Source organism: Ursus arctos, unplaced genomic scaffold (assembly GCF_023065955.2).
Source record: "Ursus arctos isolate Adak ecotype North America unplaced genomic scaffold, UrsArc2.0 scaffold_26, whole genome shotgun sequence".
In the NCBI taxonomy this organism is placed as follows: Eukaryota; Metazoa; Chordata; class Mammalia; order Carnivora; family Ursidae; genus Ursus; species Ursus arctos.
Genome location: NW_026622941.1, coordinates 40,346,699 through 40,374,579, shown reverse-complemented (window position 1 = coordinate 40,374,579; position 27,881 = coordinate 40,346,699). Strand labels below are relative to the sequence as shown.

Sequence of the window (27,881 nt, the reverse complement as noted above, 5' to 3'; positions counted from 1 at the left end):
AAAACCAACGGAGCCACGCAGGCGCCCCTCATCTTCATTTTTCTGATACTTTGTAGAGCCCCTGTTACGCTTGCACTCAATAAATGTGTGTCAAGTGAAAACCTGGATGAATGTATCAATAAATGAAGGCATTATATAGCTCAATAAATATGGTTACAAATGACTATTCTATCTCCTTCTGGAATTCTTTCTGTTTAACAGCAGGACCTGACACTGTTCAGTCGAGAATTTCCCAAAGCCCTATTTTCTTGCCTGGGGGAAACTGCAAGGCCAGGCATGATCTGCATTCAAGTATCACTTGCCCTTAGTCAACATGGTATCCTGAACGGCTTCAGAAAAGGGATCTGGGGCGGGGGACCCTAAAAACAAACAACGCCCCCGCCCATCTGCTGACCTTAGTCAAAATGGCTACCTTTGGCGTCGTTTCATAAGTATGCGCATGCCTGGTTCTGGCCCCGCCCCCTCCACCCCGTGGCGCTGATACGTGCGTCGCAGCGTAGAGGGATAGCGCGGGAGGAATAAATTTCTCTGTGATTGGTTGGTGCAGGATTTCAAACCCGAGCTGGAGGCGCGTCGCCCCTCTGCCGTTGGGTGAGGCGCGGAGGGAAGTAAGTGGAAGGCGGCCCAAGTGGGGCCAGGCGGACCCGGCCAGGTGGGCGCTAGGGGCTGCGAGAACAGGTGCGTCTGACTCTGGGTGTGTGGTAGGAGGGAGAGTGTCCGAGGTGGTGAGCCGTGGCCACCGCGGATTCAGGGAGAAGACCGCCACCTACAGCCCCTGCTGTGGGGCTCTCCTCGGGCCGGGGGAGGCAGCGGCCCGAATGGGCGGTGGCTGGGAGTGGAGGGCTTCTTTCTCCTAGCTGTGCTTTGCGGAAAGCTGGGGGCGTCTTCTTGAGGTGGTGGCTTGAACAGGGCAGGAACCACCCCCAAGAAGTGACTTTCACTTAAATACAGAGTTTGGGAGTGGGTGGGGTAATACCCCCATTCTCTTTGGAAGAGCAAGGCGTTTTGGAAGGGAGAAGCCCTGGTATTTGAGAGGCCGGGGCGGCTTGAAGGGCAGCCTCTCTCCCTTGTGGGCTGTGTGTATCCAGGTAGGCCGGCCGAGGCAATGACATCTTGCCCGTCCCATTCTAATTCTTAGCCTTAGGAAAAACGAGGCCTTACTTTTACAATTTCACGTACGTTTCTCTTCACTGAATTTCGTTCGTAGGCGGAGGGAGTGTTGAGCAATGTGGGGTGGGTGAGAAGATAAGCCCCCTTTTTTTTTTCTTTTTTAAGAAATGTCATTATCATTCCCTTGAATGTGTGGGGTGAGCTTTTCGAGTTATTGAAAGTGTTTAGAGAAGGCGCCTTTCCTATAGCTTAATCATTCAACAGATATTTAATCAGTGCATAATATAAGTACAGTACAATCTTATTTAGCCTTAAAGGAGCTTGCACTTTTTTTGGGCTGATAGAACTTAAGATAACTGAGGTGAATCTAGTAGGCCTCTACACTATTGAGTATACTGTACATTCGTATAGCCCTTTTAGAAAATAGTTTGGCAATATTTATCAAGAGCTATTAGAGGTTTTTACCTTCCGATAGAGTAATCCCAGCCTTGGAAATCTACTCTAAGGAATACAGCCACCTAAAGAAAAAAACCTGTTCACAGTGATGTTCAGTTCATTCATTCAGTGAATGTATATTGATCATTTGCCAAATGTCAGGCCCTATTCTGAGTACAGGGGCTCAGCAGTGAACACAACAGACAAAAATCCGTGCATTCTTAGAATTTAAGCTGTTGGGGAGGCAGACAATAAACAAATAAGTTAATATGTAAGTATGTTAGATGAAGGTAAGTGTTTTGGAGGAAAATAAAGCAGAGAAGTGTTGAGGGTAAAGGCTGGAATTGAAAATTGGGTAGTTAGGAAAGACCTTAATGAGAAAATGACATTTGAATAAATCCCTGAAGGAGGTGAGGGAGTGACCATACAAAAAATTCCATAGATGTAACTGAAAAACTGAAAATTACATTAATATCCAAAGAAGAGAATGGTTAAATAATTGTTAATCAACTTCTTGTAACTTAATGGAAACATGGTGGAGAAAAGCAAAACACAACATTGTATCAATCTATGGTTGCAATATTATGAGATATAAGTATATAGAGGCCAAAGATTAGATAAGGAGATGCATATAATTGTTTAGGGTGGTGAGGTTTTTGTTTCACTATTAAAAAGCATTAATTTTTTTTAAATTCACAGTTGAAGCAATGGTTTATATCTGCCAAATGAATATTATTGATAATAGAGATAATTTTGGACTGAAATTGTTAAGGAATGCTTTAGTGAATTGATAAGACACTAGACCCTGAAGAATGGAACCCCGCAGGATAAGAAGGAAAAAAAGAGACCTTAGTATACTAAACTGGTAATAATTTTCCAAGAAATAATAATTCAACTCCTCTTTTTATTTTAGTCTTCATTCACATTGGACTGAGAACATTCTTTTTACTCTTTCTGCAATTTATTTGTTCATAAGAACATTTGGTTTCAAGATATTCCTTCTGTCTGCTAGGTGTATAGAGGCTTCTGATAGAGTAAAGCAGAAGCTGGACGTTTAGGAAAAAGAATTGCTCTGAAATGCTTTCATATGAAAGAATCTTGTAGTATTGAGACTGTCTCAGGAGATGGTTTTCTTTGGCAGTGGAAAACCTGTATTGCTGAATTCTTGGGAATCTCCAGATTGAGTAATGTTTGTGAGAATGTTTTTCATTAAAACTCTTTCCTGGAAAACTCAGACAACCTTCCATTGCTTTGTCTTACAATATTTAACACCCTTGATGCTTCTAAAACGTGATGTATAGATCTCTTAATAATGTTGTTTCTAGGAGGAAGAAGAGGATAGAGCCTTTTCCCAGGATACTCTGCAGTTAAGATCTGTAATAGTCTGTTATTCTGAAGGACGATGTCTGTCTCTTGGCTGGGTGATTGAAATTAAATTGGGGACTCAAAGCAATCACATCAAGCTGAGACTCTTTCCTGGTGATGTGAAATTGCTCCCTCAGGGATACTCACAGATTGGGAGGCTGTAACATAGTGACTTCTCCACCTCTGGGGCTTCTCATCAATAACAACTGAGATTCTCTAGCACCTTTTTGTTTAAAGTGCTCCGCAAACTGATTTCCTTGCTACACACAGGGATCATTTCAGCTTTCCCAAAAGGCAGCGGCCTCGGTAGTGAAAAGTGACAGCTGTTTTACAGCTGCAGAGCAATGTACTACAATATGACTTTGTTTTTGTTTCCTTTCACATTAGTGTATCTCCTAGCTATGGAACTAAATAATAAAGGGGGAGAAATAAAGAGTGTTCATGTGGGTGAAAATGTGACCCAACAGGAAAATTAAGACCATTTTTAATTGACATTGAATAGGATGAGTAAATTTTAGCTTTTTGAGTTACAATTTGGCTGAGATATCAGAGTTAGTACTGATGCAGAAAGATATTTTTGTCATCTATAAATAATTCCCGAATGTCACTTCTATAGAACATTAATAAAAATACATGGTCCCCTGGCATATAAAGAGAAGAGGATTATATTTTGCTAGTGCCGTTTTTGGATTACCCTAAGTAAACCTGTGTTAGAGGAAAAGCTATTTTCAGATGCTACAAGCCTCATGTAAGACAGCTTGCTGAAGAGCCTAGACCTGGTCAAATTTTGCTATCTTCTCCATTCTCTTGGTCTGGGTTCCAGCTATGATTTGGTAATCACTGGGGTAGGATGTAAATAACAATTATCAGGCCAAAACAAGAAACAAAAAAAATGTCATACCCCCTATAATACCCTATAGTAAGGTTCAATTTATACATTATAAAACTTTTACCTACGTGTATTGATGCTATCCTGTGAGGTAAATGGGCCAAGTGTTATTGTTCCCGCTTATAAATGAGTCTCAGAATTCGACTTACCCCAGGTTATACTAGCAAATAGAAGAACTAAAACTTTATCGCAGGGCTTCTGTCCAAGCCACACCTTTTTTAAACTGTTGTTTCAGTTTTCATCTTTATTACACATTGAAGTTCAGATAGAATGGAAATTCTTTTAACAATAGACTCATGGGTGTGTGTATGTGTTCTCTGGTTTCCATTTATCATTTATTTATTTAGTAAATTCTATGCCCAACGTGGGGCTCCCACCCATGACCCTGAGATCAAGAGTAAGACCCTGACTGAGCCAGTCAGGCACCCCTATCAAATATTTATTTTTAAATATTGAGTGTGTATAATACAATAGCGCCAAAGGTAACGTTTCTCCTCTCACATATACAGTCTGCCTGGGATATAGGGTAGAAATGTGGTAAAGTTAAAGTAGAGGGCAAGGTGTATGTGTCTGAGTGCCAACTGAGCAAAGCAGTGGGGGAAAGGTCAGTTGAAGTGAATGATGACCGCCTGCCAAGTGATTAGGGGTTGGGTAGAGAACATGAGAGAAAAGTCCACAGGTATGATGATGATACTTGTCAGAAAGAGAGGAACTTACGGTGATTCTGAGGTTTGGAACTGAGTGAATGATAAGGAAATCAAAATTGGGAGTTGGTAGAGTAGGTCAGTGGGTAGAGTAGTTGCTAATATATATGATGGGGAAGGATAGAGCGAAGGCTCAGAATCAAGCTTCCCCTCCAGGGCATCCTAAGCAAATTAAGACCTACAGGACTGCAGTTAGGAGAGAGGCTGGAGTGGGATGGGCTATCATCTGGAGAGGATGGTTTTGATAAGTTCTTCGAAAGATTTTCCCAGGACACTCTGCAGGATTGAATTTTAGGGAATATCTGGTGTTGAGAGGGAAGAATAGAAAAAAATCCATAAACCCTTCGTAAAACTCTAAATCTGGAGACTCTGATGGTCTGAGAGTTGAGGGTTACCCTCTGTTGTTTTATAGCAGAGCACTGGGAGTTCAGTTAGACATCTGCCTCCTGGGTACCAGGCATCATGTTTGGACAATAATGTCGATGGAGGTAGTTGTATGAGATAAACCGTTACTACAATGAGCAGATGTCCCCAGGTAGGTTCTCTGTGTCTTTAGTCTTTTTAGGCATCTGGTTGTGTTTTCAAGACCGTACCTCCCCACAACCCTCACTCTAGGGAGTGGTTTGCACAAAGAACATAGGCGAGAAGAATAGTGGGCTAGAGGAACTTGAGGAAATGTGAGAATTTCTTTTAAAGGGGACAAAGAATCAGGTTGTTGTATTGTCATTTAAAACATCAAACCTTCTGATTTTTTTTTTTTTTAACAACCAGTTTTTAATACTCTAGTTGCACTGTGAAATCTTCCTTTTTCTGCATTCTTGGGCAGTTAGAAGTTTTCCTATGTGCGGAGCTCACAGTCTTAGAGTCTCAGAATGTATAGATGACTGCTGAGATAATGGAAATCAGTGCCCTACATTAAAACGGATCAGTCTCTTCCCATTTTTACTGGAGCCAAAGGAAACCATTATTTGAATAAACTACTTAGTGCCCTGCTCCTGCCCTATAGCATTTGGGTGTATGTGCCTGTTTTGTCATACTCTTAAATCCACGGGCATCTCCACAACTTCCAGATCTCTTCCTGCCGGTTTTAATGCTATTCTTTTAGTTTTGTTCTTAGTTTAGAGAAAGATCTTTGTAATAAATTTGTTAGTCTGGTTGCTTAGCAGCTCGCTGTGATTATGTAGCTTGGAACAGATACATTGCCATTTGAAAATCTTGGTTTCCGGCCCTGATTCAGGTATACGTTGCCTCCAAGCTTAGAATTGAAAGGTTTTTGGCTATTAGACCAATCATCGTTTGAGTACAAATGAATAACTCTTGTAGCATTTAGTAGATAATATTTTATGTTTATATATTCCTTTGTCCTTCGTGGGTTTCGGTTGTTTTTTTTTTAACTCTGTTCTATCCTCATAGGTTATGGTACAATCTTATAAACATTGTAAAATCACTAAACCTTCATAAAAGAGTTATTTCTTTTCTTTTTTTTTCCTAAAGAATTTATTTATTTATTTATTTATTTATTTATTTATTTATCTATTTTTGACAGAGCGAGAGCACAAGCAGGCAGAGCTGCAGGCAGAGGGAGAGGGAGAAGCAGGCTCCCAGCTGAGCAGGGAGCCAGACACAGGGCTCCATCCCAGGACCCTGGGATCATGCCCTCAGCCCAAGGCAGATGTTCAACCAACTGAGCCACCCTGGCGCCCCCATAAAAGAGTTCTTAAAATTTTATTTAGATGCATGAAATAAGGGCCTAGACTAGAATGTCGAAGGGTGATTTGGAGAAACACAAGAATCCTTTAATGGTATTTCTAAGGACATTCAATTTTCAAATGAAATTTATTTTTTGTTTCATTTCCTTGATAATTTTTGTAACGTCCAGTTGATGTCTTTTTTTCTTGACTGTTAAATGAAGATCTTATTTCCTCAAAGTGTTTCCAGTTAAAGTCTATTCAGAACAGAACTGTCGGTAAGGACACCGTTTTTGCTGTGATATCAGCAGGTCTTGGGGGGAAATATGAAGCCAGAAATTCACTATACAGAACACAGTAGCAAATGATTTTTTTCCTTTGCCCTTCTAACTGTGAAGGTGGTGTATTGTCTCCTTGATGCCAGAATGTGGTACAACATAATCCTTTGCCTATACTTAGTATAAATTTATTAGACATAGTCCCTGCACACAGTCCAGCAGAGAGCCCTGCATTACAGAAATAATTCTTGTGCTGCTGAGCTGGCGATTTCCTCACTTAATCACTCGTGTGACGTCATCTGTGCCGTTGGTAGGAAATGTGCTGACCATGTGCTGCATTTTAAAAGGCAGTTGCAATAAGGGTACTAGCTAAAAATGAAATTAAAAATAAACCTTTCAAGTTGTGCTGGAGGTCTTCAAAGTCCAGAAGGGTTAAAGTGGCAAAAGCATTATATTAATCAATAGACTAAGAGCCACATTTTATAGTTGGTCACCTCGTAATCAGCTGACATGCTTGTCCTTAATTGCTTTCCTCACAGCTCCAGAGTGATTGCAGAGTGGAGGAAAAGACGTAGGCAGGAAGGGTGTGTTATATTTGGAGGTCTGAAATGCTTTTCTGATTTTCAAATGAGTGTTAAACATTCCAACTTTGTTTTTGTAATAAAGATAGTACAAAACACTGATCGTTGGCTTGAGATCCTTATAATGGTAGCTTACAAATGGAAGAGTCCAGATGTTAGTCACTGATGGCTGTGTGGGATTGCTGCTGAATCTTTTGTCTGGGGGAGAAGGCAGGACCCCTAATGTATATTTGATTTCTTGGCAGAAAGATGGATACGACGATGCTGAATTTGCGGAATCTGTTTGAGCAGCTTGTACGCCGGGTGGAGATTCTCAGTGAAGGAAATGAACTCCGTAAGTCATCCTGAGCTGGCCTGCATGAGGAGAAAAAACAGTTTTCAGATTTGGGTTTTCTGCAAAGCTGAAGTGTATTCCAATCTTAAAATTGTTTTTCATTTGGGCTTCCTAAAAAGAAAATGACGGTCACTTATCCATGCTCAAAGCTTAATGGACACTCATTCTAACTGGTCACTTTTTTCTATAGTTGTTCTTAAGTGGGTGCACCCAGATTGCTTTCATTATCAAGATTCTCTTTCCATTGACTATTTGGCATTAGTTGCCAATTCACGTTCGTACCAAGAACTGGGTAAAATCTGAAGTTCCAAGGATGTTGCTTCTTTCTTTAGAGTGGTGGTTGTCTATATTTTTTATCCTGGGCTTTCCCTCTGTGCTATACATTTTCAGTTGAAGAGGAGAAAAACGTCATAATTTCTTTTTGAAGAAGGGACTATTCATCTGCTTTCATCTATTTCATGTATTTGATTCTTTTTTTTTTTTTAAAGATTTTATTTATTTATGTGACAGAGAGACAGCCAGCGAGACAGGGAACACAGCAGGGGAGAGGGAGAGGAAGAGGCAGGCTCCCACCCGAGGAGCCCGATGTGGGACTCGATCCTGGAACGCCGGGATCACGCCCTGAGCTGAAGGCAGACGCTTAAGGACTGCGCTACCCAGGCGCCCCCCTCATGTATTTGATTCTTAGTAAGAAATTGGGTAGAGAGCTGGGGAGAAGAAGGAGGTGGTGATAGAATGGTGGTCTGGGAAGTAGATTAGTGAAGAAGGAGGGGGGCTGATGGCCCTGACTTAAGTAATCTAAGGAATTATTATTTTTTATCAGCTTTTCTTTGGGTTGCCATCGTCTTCCATTTCAGATTTTCATTAATACCTAATTTAGTAATCATTGCTCTTAAGTCAGCCTCTGGTATAAAAGTAATGGAAGAACTGTGTCTCCAACTTTTTTTTTTTTTTTTTTAAGATCTTCACAGTACTTAGTATGGTGTCCTGCTTATGCCATTCAGCATTTCCTTTAATTTGATGTTTTTAATAGCTCTTATCCATTTACAGGCCTTTTAAAACAATATTCTATTTTCTCTTAATAGCTGTTGCATGACCCTATCATCTGATACCAGCTCAGTAACCATGATGGCATACTAATTAGGCTTCTCTTTGAGGTCACATCATCTCAGATGGATTACTTTGGAGCCCAGTGGGGAAGAGTATTGGATAAGAGATCTTAAAATTCAGGCTCATTCAGCAAATATTTAGCAAGAACCTAAAACAGCTTCTAGCACATGTTGAGTTGAGGGGAAGGGATGACTAAATGCGCTCATGGACAAAAGTAGGTGGAGCCGTAGATGTGGGGCGAGATCCCAACAGACACAGACGAAAGAGGGCATTTAGGGTAGAGGCAAGCGAGTGTGGGGCTTGAGGGGAGTAGGAGTAAGGGGGGAGTGGCATAATCAGAGCAGAGCTTTTGGAAGATGACCCTGGCAGAGGGGGATGCTGGGAGACCGATGAGGACGTGCTTGCCGTGGTTCAGGGCAGAGGCAGAAGGAGCCCTAGCTGGAATGGTGTTTATGAAGACGGAAGTCAGGGGAAATGGGTAGAAGAGACTGTGATAAGATTTCTACGAGGAGGCAGCCAACAGGATGTGGGGGCAGAGGGAGGAATCTGAGGTTTGGAGTCTCAATAACTAGTACAGGCTTTCAACTTATTTCTGTGTCTATTTCTCCATCTGTAAAATAGGAATTCAAATGTCTTTATCTTTGAGGGAGTGCTGTGAGTGTTTGGGGATAAAAACAAGATACTAGTTAGTTGTGAAAATACTTTGGAATAATTATGCCAAAAAAAATAGATATCTATTTTTACAAGTATCCTTGCTTTATAAACACATTTCTATCTTCCCATTGATTCCTGTTATAAAATAGAGGTTTGTTTTGCCTCCCTCTCCAGATCCCTAACTTGGAATGTTGGCTTTTGAGGAAATAGAGTGGCTTCATGTTTTCTAGACTCTAGAATCTCCTTTCTACAACCATCTCAGTCTCTGTCCTCTTCTTTGATCCTAGGAATTCCTCCCATGATTAAGTATCCTGACTTCTTATTCTTGTCTTCCGTCAGTTACTTCATTCTTCTCTCTCCTTTTTGTATAGGTTTGTTCATCTTGTTGTTTTTAGCTAAGCCCAAGGTTCCTGAAAGATCAGAGTGAAGGTTAATATTCAAATAAAATGACTTTAATAACCTACTTACCTTTGATTTCCCCAGTCTACATTGTTTTTATCTTCTATTCTTATTGTGAGCTGCCTGAATATTTTTTATGCCCTTGGTGTGTAAATTGGGAATAAATATAACTTAATTTTTATCAGGTACCTGTTGTGTGCCGACACAATGCTAGGTTTGTGTTATGCTGTATACAGTAGGTGATACTACAGTGTATATGACTTGGTGCCTATCTTCAAGAAGATTATGGTATTTAAGTTTCAGAGATAGGTTTCTTATGAAACAGAAGATTACAGTGTCAAGATATATGCTTTTGGGAAGTATAGAAAAACGTAATGTGGAACAAACAGATTAGGAAAGGATTCATAGAACAGATGGGACTAGAAGAATGGATACATAAAGAAGAGTGTAGGTAGAGCATTCTGTTTGGAGTACACAGCTTGATCACAAGGGAGAAGGCAGAAATAAGCATGGGTCTGTTCTGGGAGCGGGGACAAGAAAGGGTATTGTGTAGTGGTGGGAGGTAAGTTTGAATAGACTGGTGAGGTGGGCTTGGATGCCTGGAGTTTAAATTTGATCTAAAGAGCAATTCACGGGGCGCCTGGGTGGCTCCGTTGTTGAGCGTCTGCCTTCAGCTCAGGGCGTGATCCTGGCGTTCCGGGATCGAGCCCCACATCAGGCTCCTCCGCTATGAGCCTGCTTCTTCCTCTCCCACTCTCCCTGCTTGTGTTCCCTCTCTCGCTGGCTGTCTCTCTCTGTCAAATAAATAAATAAAATCTTAAAAAAAAATAAAAAGAAAATAAAGAGCAATTCTTCATTTATTTGTTCAATGAATATGTAAGTGCCTACTGTGTGCTATAAGGCACTGGAGATAAAAGAGACACAGCGCCCTTGTCCTTAAGAAGCTTAGAGAGTGGTGGGGAAAACAAAGGGAAGAGCCTATGCAAAGGCCCCAGGAGGAGTGAGCTGAGAAAACAAGATCTCTGGGATGGTTTTTGTTTTTTTTTTAAAGATTTTATTTATTTATTTGACAGAGATAGAGACAGCCAGCGAGAGAGGGAACACAAGCAGGGGGAGTGGGAGAGGAAGAAGCAGGCTCACAGTGGAGGAGCCTGATGTGGGGCTCGATCCCATAACGCCGGGATCACGCCCTGAGCCGAAGGCAGGCGCTTAACCGCTGTGCCACCCAGGCGCCCCTCTGGGATGGTTTTAATCTATTTGCTGAACTATGAACCAAATCCTGTTTTGTTTTGTTTTTAATGAATCAGAGATTATCCTCAATTTGTTTTCAGGAAATTTCCCTTAATTGCTTTTTGATAGATTCATTTTATAGTTTAATATATACATAACTTTTTAAGGGAAGTAATTTGAAGTTAATAAATCTTTTGAACGTGTATGTACTTCATGAAGGGGGCTGGTACCAAGTTGGAATTGTGATTCACAAACTGACCCAAAAAATGCCATGTTTTTTGATCTCCAGTATCAGAATTTTTCCTGATCTGTGATCTAATGTGCCGTTTTGACCCATCCTAGCAAACTTCATAACAGAATTGTACCTAAGTAATATCTTAGGTATGCAAATGTTCTGGTTTGGTCTAATATAAACCAAGTTGAATCATCCATACTATTAAAATAGGAACTGTCCTGGAGATGAACTGATACTTTATTTGATTTGAGTTCCATCGTCCAGTTCAGATAGACTTATATGCCAATTAACAATTAATAGGGATTAAACCCCAAATTTAATAAGATTTATCAAGTATGTCCCTGGGGCGCTTGGGTGGCTCAGGTCATGATCTCAGGATCCTGGGATGGACCCCCACATCAGGCTCCCTACTCAGCAGGGAGTCTGCTTCTCCCTCTCCTTCTGTCCCTCCCCCCCACTTCTGCTCTCTCTCTCTCTCAAATAAATTTAAAGAATCTTTTTTTTTTTAAAGGAGTGTCCTAAAGAACAAATGAGCAAAATTAGGTCCAATGGAAATCTTGTTCATTCTCAAAATAGTTTTTCAATTCAGTAGATATTTGAGTGTGTATGTGGCACTATATTTAGAAACATTTAATTGACCACAGTGTGGAGCTAGAAAGTTTTTAGACGTGTAGTTGAAAAGTATATTTCTTGTGTTTTATATTTTTGAAATCGAAGTACCATTACATACATCAGAAAAGTACACGAATCCTAAGTGGGGTACTTGATGAATTGCCAGAGTGAACATGGCTAAGAACCAGCTCTTTAAAAAAAATTTTTGTGAATCTGCATTGTTGAAATAGTTTAATTGGCAAAAGGATGTATTTTCTTTTTCTTTAAATTAAGAAGGAAAAAATTTAGTTATGTGTTCTAAACTTAACAAAACGAACATACTATTTAAAGCTATTTGAATTGCAGCCGTATATATATCTGTGTGTATGTATGTGTGTGTATATATATTTATTTTTGATAGTTGCATCGTCTAAGGTAACTAGGTCATAATATCCTGTTCTGCTGAAACCTGTTATTTGTTACAAACTGAAGTGTCCTTATACATAAGACTTGCTTTCTCCAGATTGAATTGGCATCCTAATTTGTAAGTTTGAAATTCAAATTATTAAGACTGAAAAGGGCACTCTATTCATTGCTTCTGTGTTCTCAGGTTAAATTCAATTAGGAAAAGTGCCCTTACTACCCAAGAATCGGCTAGCTTTGTGTGCCTGTGGCCTAGTTTCAGCTGTAAACTGGGTTAGTTTGGCCAGCAGCAGATGTACACCTTGGGAACTTCCTCCGTGGAGGTGGTGGGGAGTGATGCCTAGAGATAGATCGAGGGTAACGAGAAAATAGGAAGGCACTGTAGAACAGTCTTTGCCAATAGCAGGTGGCAAGTGTGAACGCCACCAGGGTCATCATGCTTTGAGGCACTGCCTTGGAAGTGATGCACTCTCTGCAGACACGTGGAAAGAGTCCACATTCCGCCATCGGTGACTCACCCGAAGTTAGTATGATCTGTTCTTACTGTGTCTTTCCCGCTGAAATGTTTATACACCCTTCAGGGCAGTGTTAAACAGCACAAGCAAATTGGCTCTTTACTTTCAAATCAATATTTGTATAATTATATAGTTGAATGGAATTGCAGGCCTAGACATCTATAATATTAATCTACATCTACTGGAGCATATTATAGCAGTTATATTTGAATTTGCTGTTTAACGTCTCTCTGGCACAGCAATGCGTGACTCTAAAGGAGGCTGTTTTTGTTTTATAGCTGTAACTGTCCTGGTGCGTGACAGCTGCCCCAGAGGTATCCCTCTTTGATTGCCTTCTGTTCAGGAGCTTCCAGTGTTGGTATTACATCTGGAGCCAGGTGACTAATGAGTTCCTTATTCCGTAGCAGATGCCACTGGCTAAGCCAAAGTGAGTGGCCTATCGAAACCGGAATTGCTCTCCACAAAGCTGTCGTGCAGGGTGATGAACATATATCCAGGGTCGTCTCCTGGTTATTTTCAGCTGGCTTTGCCCCGAGTTTAGCTGGTCCCTTAATTATATATTTGGAGGAAAACTAACTAGAGGACTCAATTGTTAGAACATTAGGACTGTGTTTGCTCCAATTATTGAAGTTTCCCCCTTTCCTTAGAATTCATCCAATTGGCAAAGGACTTTGAAGATTTCCGTAAAAAGTGGCAGAGAACAGACCACGAGCTGGGGAAGTACAAGGATCTTTTGATGAAAGCCGAGACCGAGCGCAGCGCGCTGGGTGTTAAACTGAAGCACGCACGCAACCAGGTGGATGTCGAGATCAAACGGAGACAGCGAGCCGAGGCCGACTGCGAGAAGCTGGTGTGTATTGTTCTCTACGCCGGAACTGTGGCCATGGGGGGAGGGGCAGCATCATCTGGTCATGTTTCCACCTGCCAGCTATACTCAGTTTCTTCTTCCACGTTAAAGAACTAAAAGCAACCCGTCCATTGACAAGTTGGCCTTGACTGGAACCGAAATTGCATCGTAGGAATCCTGTTCAGCATAGGCTGAAATTTAAATTTTTTTTTCTCTTTAGACTTGGAACTATGACTTAATAGATTTCAGATGAGAATTTAAATAATTAGGCAGGGAATGCCTAGCATGCTTGCTCTGTCACAAGACGTTGGCTGTCTCTCATGCCACCCAGAATATCCTCATCCTTTTGTCAATAGCTAGTACTTTGTTATTGATACAGGCAAGACAAGTCTAAGGTTTTGCATCATTACTGCTCCTAATTCAGGGTAAGGGGCTCGATGTATGTTGAGCAGTGTGACTAACGTGGAACACTATCATTTTGATGTACCAGCGTGGGTCATGGTACAAAGGAAAGCCTTTTCGAGGAGGCACTAATCCATCTTGGTACAGTGTTAAATGCCTCAGTAAGCTCAAATTGACTGGTTCCAGTGTGTCACAGCTTTGTATCCATTTTAATGCATTTTGCTCCACCATTTAGAAAGGTGGGTGGCTGCTTTGATCCATAGAGGAAGCCAATAATTGTCCTGATAAAATGACACTAAATTGTTTTTGCTATGCGAAATCTATTTTGGGACTCTTCATTTTGCAGTACTGTCTTGGATTAGCAGCTTGACCCAAAAGTCTTGTAGCAGAAAGCCCACTATTCTGGATGGAGTTCATTTTACCAGTCAGAAATCAGAGACACAATCTGGGCTTGATGTGAATTAATATGCTATCGGTGTAGCAGCCTTCCTGAAGGCTCATTTGCATAATGCTGTATTTTAATGTCTTCTGGTCTGCCTGTCCCATAAATTTGAGGTGAAGCTTTCTCTCCTGGTTAGTTAGGATGTTTTACTCTGCTTTGGTCTGCAGGAAAGGCAGATTCAGCTGATTCGGGAGATGCTCATGTGTGACACATCTGGCAGCATTCAGCTAAGCGAGGAGCAGAAATCAGCCCTGGCTTTTCTCAACAGAGGCCAGCCGTCCAGCGGCAATGCTGGGGGCAAAAGGTGGGGAAACCGCATCTGCTGTTATCTGATCACGAGCAGCGCCGCCGTCAGAAGTTCTTGTTATCCGAACTCTCAAATAGACTGTTTCTGGAATGTGTGCTGAATAAAGCAGAAAAAGACTTGGGAGGAAGGGTGGGTGGGAAATAAAGGCACAAGGGCCTCCCAATTTCTTTTATCTTCTTTTGTGTTTGATCTTTCCTTAGGATGTTGTTTCACCGTGGGTAAAATTTTGATGTTGGTGCTAAATTACACATCAAGAACTGATCCCGCTCATTGCTAAGAAAACGAAAGGTGAAAGTGGCAGTTCAGCAGTACTTTCAGTGTTTACTCTCCAGAGAGCTCTTGCGGCTCTTCTGGTTTCAAAGGCCTTCTGTGAGCCAAGACCAGACAATAACTTTGGGTCCCCTGCATCACTATTTAAAAGAGTCTCACCCAGGCCTTGAATTGAACACCCCCAATACAATACGTAGGGAAAGGTCAGCACTCTTAGAGCTATTTATTTTGTTGCCTGGTTGTTTTATGGGGAATCTTTATCACTGAGGAGTTATATGGGCTTAATTTCTTCAAAAGCTAATGCTGGGTGATACTCCTTCTTGTAGAAAGCAACCACAATTGGGATCAGATTAAACTTCACTCTTCCTTCAGCCTGTGCATTTTTAGTAGCCTTCTCAGCAGGGAGTAGCACCCATGCTCCTGACTGTAACTTTCAACTGCTGCTGTGAGGTCTTTGCCGAAAAAGCAGCTGTGCTGCGTGTGTCCTCACGCGTGCACAGCCATGCTCTCCCATGGAAACCATAGCAAGCGGCCACCACGACTAGGCTTTGAACTTGTAATTGTCTCCCTAGGAAGGCACTGCTATGGAATTGCTCGTGTTACCTGACCACTGTGACTCATCTGGGCGTTCATGCATTTCACTTTCCAGAGTCTTCTGTATCTAATACTGTGTTGTTTCTCTCACCTAGGTTGTCAACTATTGACGAATCTGGTTCCATTTTATCTGATATCAGCTTTGACAAGACTGACGAATCTCTGGTAATAAACGTTTGATCTCTGAGAATTGTCTATTTTTCTTACCTCTTCTCCCTCAGGAATCTCTCTCCTGTTCTCTCTTCTGGAATTCCTTTATTACTGTTTTGTTTTGTTTTTTTTTTAAGATTTTTATTTATTTATTTGACAGAGAGAGAGAGAGCACAAGCAGGGGGAGCAGCAGACAGAGGGAAAAGCAGGCTCTCTGCTGAGCAGGGAGCCCGATGTGGGGCTCGATCCCAGGACCGTGGGATCATGACCTGAGCTGAAGGCAGACACTTAACCGACTGAGCCATCCAGGCGCCTCCCCTTTATTACTGTTTTATTAGTTGATGTGTTACAGATTCTGAGCTAGCATTTTATTTTATTAACTAATTTATTTAAAGACTATTTATGAGAGACACAGAGAGCGCACAGTGCGGGGGAGGGAGAGGGAGAAGTGTCTTTTTTTTTTTTAAGGTGTCGTGGTTCTCCTCTTTTTTCTTTTCTATTTTTTTTTAAAGATTTTATTTATTTATTTGACAGAGAGTGAGACAGCCAGCGAGAGAGGGAACACAAGAGGGGGAGTGGGAGAGGAAGAAGCAGGCTCTCAGCAGAGCAGAGAGCCCGATGTGGGGCTTGATCCCAGCACGCTGGGATCACGCCCTGAGCTGAAGGCAGACACTTAACCACTGAGCCACCCAGGCACCCCGAGAAAGTGTCTTTATGCAGACTCCACTGAGCGTGGAGCCGGACGCAGTGGGGCTCGATCTCAGGATCCTGAGATCATGACCTTAGCTAAAACCAAGAGTCAGACGCTTAACCAACTGCACCACTCGGGCGTCCCTGAGCTAGCAATTTTTTTTTTTTTCAAGATTTTATTTATTTATTTGACAGAGAGAGAGACAGCAAGAGAGGGAACACAAGGAGGGGGAGGGGGAGGGGGGGAAGCAAACTCGCGCTTGAGCAGGGAGCCCAATGCGGGGCTTGATCCCAGGATCCTGAGATCATAACCTGAGCCGAAGGCAGACACTTAACGACTGAGCCACCCAGGCGCCCCATGAGCTAGCAATTTAAAATAAAAATCCACACAGGCCATAAGAGACTGGCTTATATATTTAGTTTCTGGAAGTGAGAATATAGAACTCAGGATTTGGTATGAGGTTAAATTTATTTAACGGATCTGTGAACTACATGTGCTAATTGACTGTATCGTGGCTTATTAAAAAGTCCCAGCTAGCAATAAAAAAAAATTAGCAAGATTCTACCCAGGCAGGGTTTATTTGCTGCCCTTGGAGAGAATAGACTTGTGCCTTATTTCAGAATTAGATTGGTTCTTGAAGAAAACTTAGTCGTACTTCACAATTAGAAGGAAAGCAGCGCTCTGGAACTTCAGCCTGAAGACTGACAAAGTTTCCAGGCACTCTGTCATGCTTTGTTCCACAATGGTTAACTGGCTTAAACTCTTTGTCACCCTGCTTTGTGGGGTAGCACCCTTTTCTTAACTTACAGTGGTGTTTCTGCATAGAAGGTCATCTCCCGATATTTCAGTCTTTGATGTTCAGAGACTGGTGGTTTATTGGTTTGTGTATCTTTCCTGTTTTACTGGCTGAAAGCTAACAAACAAAGCAATAAATCAGGAGGTTACTCGTGGCTAGTTTTCTGGTAGTGAAACAAGTGATGACTACTTGTTAATGTGGGCTAGGAGCGTTCTGTCCCAAATCAGTTTTGGGAGAAATCATTGCTATTTTATAGATATAAATAATAGGTGTCACCTTTTTGAAATAAGGGATGATATGAATAGGTCTGGGATATATTATAAAACTAGAACATATCAATAGCTGATTTTGGAGCTGGACCTACTTATGGTGTATCTGTTGTAATCCACACTGAACCAAATAATCAGGAGCTAAATTAAATTACTTGACCAGGAGTTGGAGCGATTAGATTTCACTTAGCTAAGCTACCATTGGCTCTGTACTACTGTTTCTGGGTTTTGTGATTTCAGGGATTATCAGGAGTAAGGAAGTCTCATGAATGTAAATGGTTAAAATAAGTGAAGTGAAACTAGAGCATGGTAAAACATATAATTCTTCAGTGGTGAATGTCTTTGTTGGGGCTCAAGGAAGATGGATGTTTGAGAAATGTAAAACCCGAACTACAACTTTTTAAGTGGCTACATTGTACAGAACGTTTGATTAGACTGCAGTCCCTTAAGAGTGAGAAGGACATCGAACCCGATCACTCTAGTGCCTGAGAGTCTGTGAGTTCCACAACTAACTACAGGAATAGTCAGAAATAAAGGACCAGGCACTGGAGATAATCACGACAGAAGCTGATTCTCTAACCTTTTCTTGCCTCTGTGGTATTGACTTCTGACTCTATTATAAGAGCTTCAATTTTGGGAAGAAAGCAAGTTAACTTACCATAGCTCTATAGCTCCGGCACTTGAGACCCTCCCTTCCCCCTCTCTCCGAATTGTAAGTTAGGCAGTCTAACTCAAAAAGCCTTTAAAGTTCTCTGAATTTATTTGCACGGGGTTTAGGGGAGCCCTAACCACAGAAAGAAATTAATACAATGTAATTGTCAACAGGATTGGGATTCTTCTTTGGTAAAGACTTTCAAACTGAAGAAGAGAGAAAAGAGGGTACGTATGGTTTTGTTTAGTTTTTGTTGTTGTTGTTGTTACAAAATTACAATAAAGGAGTTTTCTCTAGAAATTTTCCCATGATACAGCATTCCTGACATTGTTAAACACCTAATGCAAATGAATTCCTGCTGGGGGGCTGTATGGACCCTCCTCGAAGTAGTCACTCAGGACAGAATCCTGTCCTGTTTCACTGTTCTGGCTGCCTCAGTTCATTCAAGGAGTGGAAGAGGGTATACTTGAGTTTGTTTTGAGCTGCCATGGGAATTTTTATGCAGGACTTCAGTACTCTAATATACTGTTCAGATGAAATGTGTGTATAGTGGGATATGCAGAGCTCTGTCTGTGTGTGTGCTTGTTTACGGTACTTAATATGTTTCCAAAGACTGCATGTCCTTAGATAGGATTGCAGCTCTACTTTTTCTGGTGCTGTCATCTAAATTGTTTCTTTCAGGGCACTGAGGGCATTTTTGTGTTGGTACAACTTAAGCTTCATGTGGAAATAGAATGAGAGAGAGCATGTTGTTATTTACCATAGCACTGGTACCTAGGACTTGCACCCAAGTTGTCTAATGGAAAAGTTTTATCTTCTGTGCTTCAGATCTTCTGTTTGGCACTGAACTCCTTGGTCTTTGTCTCCTTTCCAGCGCTCTAGTAGCCGACAGTTCGTCGATGGTCCCCCTGGACCTGTAAAGAAGACTCGTTCCATTGGCTCCACAGTAGACCAGGTAAGAATAGTCAGGCCAAGAGAATTGTGGTTGTGAAACACATCAGAGGTTAGTGGCCCCAACCATTAAGAATTCTGAGTCAAGGGGCACCTGGGTGACTTTGTCGGTTAAGCATTTGACTTTGGCTCAGGTCACAATCTCGGGGTCCGGGGTCAAGCCCCGAGTTGGGCTCCTTGCTCGGTGGGGAATCTCCCTGTCCTCTCCCTCCCCTTCTGCCCCACCCCCTGCTTGTGCTTGCTTTGTCTCCGTCAAAATAAAATAAATAAAATAAAATAAAATAAAATAAAATAAAATAAAATAAAATAAAATAAATAGAATCCTGAGTCAACGCTGCAACGTTATTTTGAGAGAGAGATTTGGTGAGTTTTTCTCTGTCATAACAGGGTCCTTATCATCCATATGAATGAAATCACTCTGATTGAGTAAACCGTCAGCTTTGTATTTGATTCTTAGTTTCTTGTATATATGCCTCTGTGACCTATATTTCTGTTCTAAAGGATGAGGTTTCATCTGAGTGTTTTTGAGCTGGGGCTGCAAGTCCTGACCAAGATTCAGGAAATTTTCAGCCACTGCAAAATTACCCTATAGTAGAGGGGAAATTAGATTCACATGTTTGTCCTTCCCTCATTTCTACTTTTGTTTCAGGGGAATGAATCCATAGTTGCAAAAACTACAGTGACTGTTCCCAATGATGGTGGGCCCATTGAAGCTGTGTCCACAATTGAGACTGTGCCATACTGGACGAGAAGCCGAAGGAAAACAGGTCCGTTAGCTTTGTAGCTATACTGCCTGTGTAAAACAACTGGTAGAATTTGGGGAGACTTGGCTTTTTAGAGCCCTTTGAGGCAGGGATTGGATATTGTGGGTAGTTTTCTGCTGCCCCTTGCTGACGGCCGGAGCACCGTGCCATTCTCTACCTTTGGATTGCTAGCCTGGCCGACGCCACTCACACATAATATGTTATTCCTTTTTTTTTTTTTAAAGATTTATTTATTTATTTGTGAGAGAGTGGGGGGGGGAGGAGCAGAGGGAGAGGACCTTCAGGCAGATGCCCTGATGAGCGTGGAACTTGGGATCAAGCGGGGCTTGATCCCATGACCCATGAGAACCTGACCTGAGCCGAAACCCGGAGTCGGATGCTCAACTGACTAAGCCACCCAGGTGCCCCATAACTCATTATTCTTGAAATGATTTTTCTGCATAGCCATTGTAGTCACTTCTGATTATGGTTACAAATTACCGGTTGTCTACCAGTTATATGAAAGTCGGGATTAAAATTCAGAAGGAACAAAAAATTAAAAAGCTTAAAGTTGCTTGTTTTCTAGGTACTTTACAACCTTGGAACAGCGACTCCACCTTGAGCAACAGACAGCTGGAGCCAAGGACTGAGACAGAGAGTTCTGGCACTCCACAGAGTAATGGAGGGATGCGCCTGCATGACTTTGTCTCTAAGACGGTAGATCTGTGATCTCTCTTTCTTCTTTTGGGCACACTGAATTTTTTGATTGTGAAAGTAATAGATACCAGGAACAGATTTAAATAACTTAGTGTTAGAAAGTTAAATGTCAGATCTCCTTCTTTCGGTTCCACTCTTCAGGGCTAACTACTGGTTACAGAGGGTGTCTAGCTTTCCATTCTGTGAGTAACATTACGTTAAAGCAGCTTTTCAGAAGCAGTTGTTGATGCTTTTTAGTGATACATATTTACATAGTAAGCTTGAATATAGCAGACTTTGCCTTTGTCCCATTGGATTTCCTCATAAAAACCCAAGCAACCTGAGGCTCCGAAGAGTTAACTGCCTTGTTTGGGCCACAGGACAGTCAGTGGCAGTGTTAACATGGCGATTTTGTGACTCCTCATCACCAGGTTCTTTCCGCTACTGTACGCTGCCCGCTTCCAGCTGGATGACCTTATGATGCAAATTACACGGCCTCTTTTGGCTTCTGTGTCCTTAGCTTAAAGAACAAAACCTACGTTACAGGATTATTGTGAGAATTACACAAGTATGTGTAAAGGGATTAGGAGGTTGTTTGGCACATACTAAGTGCTTAATAAATGTTGGTTGTTGATGATGGTAATTTTCTAATTCAGACCACTCTGTTATTTCCGTCCTCTTTCATCCCCAGGTTATTAAACCTGAGTCTTGTGTTCCATGTGGAAAGCGGATAAAGTTTGGCAAGCTGTCTCTGAAGTGTCGAGACTGTCGTGTGGTCTCTCACCCAGAATGTCGGGACCGCTGTCCTCTTCCCTGCATTCCTACTCTGATAGGAACACCTGTCAAGATTGGAGAGGTAGGACCTGTGGGGGTCATCCTTGTGTTATGGCTTCTTTAGCTTTTTCAAAGCTTAATGTCAGTTTTTACCCTAAGATAGTTTTTCCCACGAATGATGAAGAGAAATGATCAAATCTTAACTTGTAGCCGAGTCCTGCTTGAGTTTATTTGGTAACTTTTCTACACCAGACTTTCCTTCCCTCGTTCCACCCTCTCCCTTCTTCCCTACTCATCCTCCCTCCCTCCCTTTCCTTCTCTCCTTCCTTCTTCCTCCCTCCCCCTTCCTTTCCTCCTCTTCTCTTCCTTCCCCTCCACATCCTATTCCTATTTTATAAAATCCAAACATATACAGAAGTAGAGAGATTACGATACCTAACCCCTGGTTCCTATCTCTCAACATCTGTGATTACTAGTTCATGTCCAATCTCGATTTATCAGTACCCGCATGTCCTCCTCCTGGCCCTGTCCAGTGAATTATCTTGAAACAAATACCAGCCATCATGTAATTTCATCTGTGAATGTACTTCCTCTTATGTTAGAGGTATCCCATATTAAGCTATTAAGATTAGAGTCCTTATTTCTAAAAACTGATTCAATCTATTAAGAAATTATTTTTGTATGAACAACATTAACAAGATTCAAAACAAAACGATTATGCTGCTGCCCAGCCCCTAGCAAATCAAATGTTGCTTTTCTTTAATCTTAACGGTTCTTATTCGTGTACGTGATTGGTTACAAATTTTCTCTACTCTGATAGAGAACCATGGAATTCTCCCCTACAGATAGGTTTGTGTCCTGATCAACTGTGAGTTGTGTTAAATAATTTTTCTTACTTAAGAATAATTAAAGGGTAAAGAAAGTTTTCTTTTTTAGAATAATAAATTAGTTCACATTAAAGGCCGTACCTGTAATCTCATTATTGCTTGCTTTCTGAGGCCCTTGAGTAGAGGACAAGTGGGGGCAGAGTTGTAGCTAGTGGTCTTATTACTTGTTCATGCACGAGTGTGGTATATGTGACCCTAAATCAGTCCTGTAGTGGTTGTAGGAAAAATATAGCTGAGAGTCTCTGTTCTAATATATGCTTTTGGGAGTAGGAATTTACAAGTAAACATGATGTCCCAGCCTTAGTATTAGTTTGAAGATGGTTTTTCCTACTCGTCTTGATTTGCTGGTCTAAGTGGTATAAATAATAATTTAAAACTCTCCCTTTCCAGGGAATGCTGGCAGATTATGTGTCCCAGACTTCTCCAATGATCCCCTCCATTGTTGTCCATTGCGTAAATGAGATTGAGCAGAGAGGGCTGACTGAGGTAAGAGTCAACCTTCAGGGGTGCCTGGGTGGCTCGGTTAGTTAAGTGACCAACTCCTGATACCAGCTCAGGTCATCTGTGAGATCGAGCCTGTGTCAGTCTCCGAGTCGGATGTGGAATCTGCTTAAGATTCTCTCTCTCCCTCTGCCCTGCACTCTCAAAAAAAAAAAAAAGTCTACCTTCAGAGAGCATGAATTTGTTATTGTGTTAATTTAGGACTTCTTAACTGAAAGTGTCACCTTGGTAATAGACAGGCCTGTACCGGATCTCCGGCTGTGACCGGACAGTAAAAGAGCTGAAAGAGAAATTCCTCAGAGTGAAAACAGTACCCCTCCTCAGCAAAGTGGATGATATCCACGCTATCTGTAGCCTCCTGAAGGACTTCCTCCGAAACCTCAAAGAACCCCTTCTGACCTTCCGGCTAAACAAGACTTTCATGGAGGCAGCAGGTAAGAGCAGATCTTAAAACTAGAATGTGAGTCCCCCAGGGGCGGGAATTTTTGGCTCTTCGTGTACCGCCCGGTCCAGTGCGTGCAACGTTGTGGATGACACACGCTCTGATGGGAGAATAACTATATCCGTGTTCTTGTGCCCGTCCTCTTCCTGTCAAACTGTATAGGCTACTAACTCGGGGTTTTTTGTTGTTTTTGGTCAAGTTTGAGGCTGTCCTTTTGAACTTGGAGCCATCTTTGATTCCTTTTCCCCACACCACATTTAATCCATTGACAAATCTTGTCAGCAAAGGTCTTGTAAAATTTATCTTAAAATTGAAATTTGCCACTCCTACTGCTACCACTCTTGACATCTCTCATCCCGGAGTGAGAAAAGAACCTGCTAATTTTCCTCTTTCTATTCTAGGTCCCTCTACACTGTGATCCTCAAACAGTATCTAGAGGGGTCCTTCTAAAATTTAAATTAGATGATGTCTCTTCTTTTTTTTTTTTTTATTACCATATAATGTATTATTTGTTTCAGGGGTACAGGTCTGTGATTCATCAGTCTTACACAATTCACAGCGCTCACCATAGCACATACCGTCCCCAGTGTCCATCACCCAGCCACCCTCTCCCTCCACCCCCTCCCCTCCAGCAATCCTCAGTTTGTTTCCTGAGATTAAGAGTCACTTATGGTTTGTCTCCGTCTCTGGTTTCTTGTTTCATTTTTTCCTCTCTTCCCCTAGGATCCTCTGCCTTGTTTCTCAAATTCCATGTATCAGTGAGATCATATGCTAGTTGTCTTTCTCTGATTTATTTCTCTCAGCACAATACCCTCTAGTTCCATCCACGTCATTGCAAATGGCAAGATTTCTTTTTTTGATGGCTGCATAATATTCCATTGTGGATATGTATACCACATCTTCTTTATCCGTTCTAGATGATGTCTCTTCCGTCCTTAGTATTCTCCAGTGACTTCCCAGTGCTCTCAGAATAAAATCCACAGTCCTTCACATGGCCCCAAAGAACCCACCTGTAGGATCTGGCTCCTGGTTACGTCCCTAGCATCATTTCTCTCAACACCCTTCCCTTCTTTCTTTCTTCTCCCGTTACGCTGGCATGCTTGCCGTTCTTAGCACCTAACCACGCCTACTCCCCTCTTCTTGCATTTGTTATTGTCTCAGCCTGGAATGTATTTGCATGATTTGCTCCTTTGTTACTTTCAGGTTTCTTTTTGGGTATCTTGTCCTCAGAAACACCTTTCCTGATCATCTTGTCCAAAATGACCGCTCCCATTACTTTCTAGCTTCTACTAAATAGCACTGCCTGATAGATACCTGCTTTTTGACTAACTCCTCCAATAGAATGTAAGTTCCATGAGGCAAGGTCTTTGTTTAATTCTGCTTTACCTGAGCACTTGGAATAGTACCAGGTCCATAGTAGGCCCCTGACCAGGGTTTATAAACGAACACCTTGGTAATTGTCACTGCAGCTGTGTGCCTGCCTTCCCAGCACACGGGTTGCTAGCTGCCTTCCCTAACTGCGGGAGCCGAGTTTTTTTTAAGGGTTCTGATTTCTAATATTGAGCTGTTGGCCAGTGTCCTGCTTGTTAATGAAACCGGAGTTTGATGCAGTCATGAACCTAATCAGAAGTTTCAGGCGCTTACTGTATAGATGAGACTTTGTGGTCGATCACTTGGAAGCACGCTGTCAGGGGAAAGAAGTCTAGGCCTCTTGGTGTTTTCTTTTCATTTACAGAAATCACAGATGAGGACAACAGCATAGCTGCCATGTACCAGGCTGTCGGTGAACTGCCCCAGGCCAACAGAGACACACTGGCTTTCCTCATGATTCACCTGCAGAGGTGACTACAGCAGAAACTTCCTCCTGGGAGTTTGGGAATTTGCCACGGGGAACAGAACGTGGGTTGGGTGTTAGGGAGGGAACGTGAAGGGTGAATTGTTTTCTGGTAGATCTTATATTTTGGTCTGTGTTTAAGCGGGAGAGCAAGTCTTCTAATTGAATGTTCTCTTGCTTAGAGTGGCTCAGAGCCCAAACACTAAAATGGATGTGGCCAATCTGGCTAAAGTCTTTGGGCCTACCATCGTTGCCCATGCTGTGCCCAATCCAGATCCAGTGGTAATGTTACAGGACATCAAGCGTCAGCCCAAGGTAGGCAAGTGCACTATATCTATAACATATATAAACCCGTGTGACGGGATAACATGAGAGAGTGGTGAGAAGTAAGGCCCGAGCTTTGGAAGTGTGCTAACCTGTTCGGTGGCTGTTTAGGTGGTAGAGCGCCTGCTTTCCCTGCCCCTGGAATACTGGAGTCAGTTCATGATGGTGGAACAAGAGAACATTGACCCCATGCATGTGATTGAAAACTCAAATGCCTTTTCAACGCCACAGACACCAGATATTAAAGGTAAGGCCCGAGTTGTGTTTCCTTAAGGGACCTGACTCCCTCTCTGGTTTTTTGGCCATGTACCCTCCCCCTGCCTTTGCTAGAGCTGTTTGGAATTCATATTCTTCAATAAAAATTAAATTCATTATGAGGATTCTTACATTAAAAGAAAATCTGTACAGTTCTACCATTCTGACTTGTTTTTTCACTTTTATGGAACATGGTTCTCCTTCTTTTCCTTATATAATATATGGATATTTTAGAAATATAGTAACAATTCAGAGATAATTTGATCTTATTTCACTTAGCATATTGTGAGAACTCTTTCTGTTACTATATAATTTTACCATTTTTATGGTTGTAAACTGTAATTTACTTAACATGTTCTATTGGGAATTGATGTTACTTTTTAGTTTTCGTAGTTATTAAATAGTGCTGCCGTCAGCATTATATGTATATACACCTCTGTTTCCCCTAATGTTAAATTCCCAGGAGTGGGAATCGCTGAATTAAAGGGCTTGGACATTTTTATGTTTCACCAATTTGATTTCTTAAAGGCTTTTGCCAATTTGTATTGCCAGCAGAAATGTCGGAGGTTGGTTTCTTCCGACTTTACTGGTGTTGGAGACTTGACCTCTCATTTTTGCAAGATCCTTTTTAAGAAAGAACGTTGTTTTTTCTAATGTAGGTAAGAATCGAGTGGTCAGACATTAGATCTGTGAGTGTTGGAGTTTGCGAATGGCCTAAATCAGGCAGCGAATGTCAACTGTTCATCGAGCAGTTGCCTGCGTAGTTCCAATGATAGACTGCCTGTCACAGATGATGGCCAAACTGATCGCTGTGACTTTGCTTGCGTCTCTAACCTTAGCTCTTAAGGGCTTCATGGGGTGTTCAACTTAGAACTGGCCACCCACAAGGGTGCTTGCCTTTTTGCCCTTCCTTTAAAAATATGTCTTAACTTTGAAGTGAGTTTACTGGGACCCGTGACCACTCCTGAGCATCAGCTTCTCAAGACGCCTTCGTCTAGTTCCCTGTCGCAGAGAGTGCGCTCCACCCTCACCAAGAACACGCCCAGGTATGTGGGACTGGCCGGCTTGGGAACTGAAAAAGGACTCTTTCCCGAGACCTCTCTTCCAGCATTCCGAAGCTTATTGAAGGGAAAATTGAATGAGGCCTTAAGCTAGCAGCTAGCCATTAAAAGCTAATCTGGAGCCATAACGACCCCTTTTTGGAAAGGGTCTAAAGGTTTTGTTTCCCCTCTCTCATCTCACGTGACCAAAGAGTAGTTTGCAGGGTAGTTGTTGAGGGTTTCCTGTTTGTAGCTGGTAATGTCAAGTAACGTTAGAGTTGGTTATTTTTTTACCTTCTTTTCATAGAATACTTTTTTGGTTCATTCTCTGTAGATTTGGGAGCAAAAGCAAGTCTGCCACCAACCTAGGACGACAAGGCAACTTTTTTGCTTCTCCAATGCTCAAGTGAAGTCCCGTGTCCTGTTACTTGCCAGCGTTTACGACGGCGAGGAAGGGCGCACCTGTACTCATTACCACTTTTAGCATTCTCCAGGCTTTTAATCAAGTTTAATTGTGCATGGGGGTTTTATTAAAACTATATATATCTCCCTCTCTTTCTCCTCAAGGAATGTAATATCAACACCTTGTGCTGTCGTTGTTGGGAACTTTTAGATGGGAGCTCTGTACGGCGGTAGAAGGGAGAATTCGGAATTCATTGTGATTTGGGGGGTGGGGCGGCCAAGGGCGGCACATCCCTCTGGCTTAAAGCCAAATGCTGCTCATGGACTGATCTTTCTCTGGTGTTATTTAGAACTAATTTCCGTGAGACAATGACAGAAGCTGTACCTCTTTGGTGAGACTGACTTGTCTCAGGGTGGGAGGTGGGCGGGCAGGGTAAAGAAAGGTTGGGCAGGAGATTTAGGATGGCTCCTTCTGAGAACTTGGAGGTCCCCTTCCCCCAGTAGGAGCTAAACTGTAACGTGGAGCTTTCATAAAGATGGGATAGGACGAGGACAGAACTAGTGATGGGGGTGTGCTTAGCTTTCATTCGGATTGAGTAGGTTTAATAGTGTTAAGTGGCACAACCTTGTAAAAGTGATATTGCACCCGATGGGCCTCTGGCTGGACTTCGGGGTTGGTTGGGGTCAAAGCCAGTTTGTATTTCAGCTGAATTCGTGCTGATGCTTGAGCCTGCTGTCCCCTTGTCCATTGGAGCCCTACTTCTAAAGGTCATATGCCGTCTATTTGGGGCCCCAGTTCACAATTAAGAGTAGGCCCTATGGGGAGATTGTCAATATTTTGTGTGGCAAGAAAAGTCACAGTCATTTTGTCTTTGCACTTTGGTTGCTAAACTCTTCCTATGGAACATAGCCACATCTAGATAAATATGAACTTTTTCTTTTATTAAAATTATTTCCAATGTCTATGAAAATGCTCTCTTCTGTAGAATGCTTTTGACCCATAGTGACCTTTGTCTGTAAAACACATATTTAGAATAATATTTGGAAAAAAAGTAAATTGTTTTTTCAGAA

General features: G+C 42.0%; 1 protein-coding gene across 3 annotated transcripts; it reads left to right on the top strand.

Moving 5' to 3' along the window:
- The first annotated feature begins 559 nt into the window (after positions 1-559).
- On the top strand, positions 560-27,881 carry RACGAP1 (Rac GTPase activating protein 1). Of its 3 annotated transcripts, none has more exons than XM_057319054.1 (17): positions 560-678; positions 7,300-7,384; positions 13,189-13,391; positions 14,400-14,536; positions 15,499-15,568; positions 18,135-18,188; positions 18,836-18,916; positions 19,562-19,679; positions 20,242-20,372; positions 21,043-21,207; positions 22,403-22,498; positions 22,749-22,947; positions 24,691-24,796; positions 24,972-25,104; positions 25,225-25,360; positions 26,306-26,414; positions 26,743-27,881. In XM_057319054.1, exons 2-17 carry the CDS (start codon positions 7,300-7,302, stop codon positions 26,816-26,818), a joined length of 1,899 nt encoding a protein of 632 aa, XP_057175037.1. In that variant the 5' UTR covers positions 560-678; the 3' UTR covers positions 26,819-27,881. The 3 variants fall into 3 exon arrangements, with proteins under 3 accessions (XP_057175037.1, XP_026357698.1, XP_057175038.1); XM_026501913.4 differs by having other exon boundaries at positions 561-678; positions 7,296-7,384; XM_057319055.1 differs by lacking the exon at positions 560-678 and adding an exon at positions 12,820-12,918 and having other exon boundaries at positions 7,297-7,384.

Coding starts and splice junctions, on each gene's coding strand:
- RACGAP1 (XM_057319054.1), top strand. CDS start 7,300: ATGGATACGACGATGCTGAATTTGCGGAATCTGTTTGAGCAGCTTGTA. Junction 18,917..19,561: donor TTGGCTCCACAGTAGACCAG/GTAAGAATAGTC, acceptor CTTTTGTTTCAG/GGGAATGAATCCATAGTTGC. Junction 25,361..26,305: donor ACAGACACCAGATATTAAAG/GTAAGGCCCGAG, acceptor TTAACTTTGAAG/TGAGTTTACTGGGACCCGTG.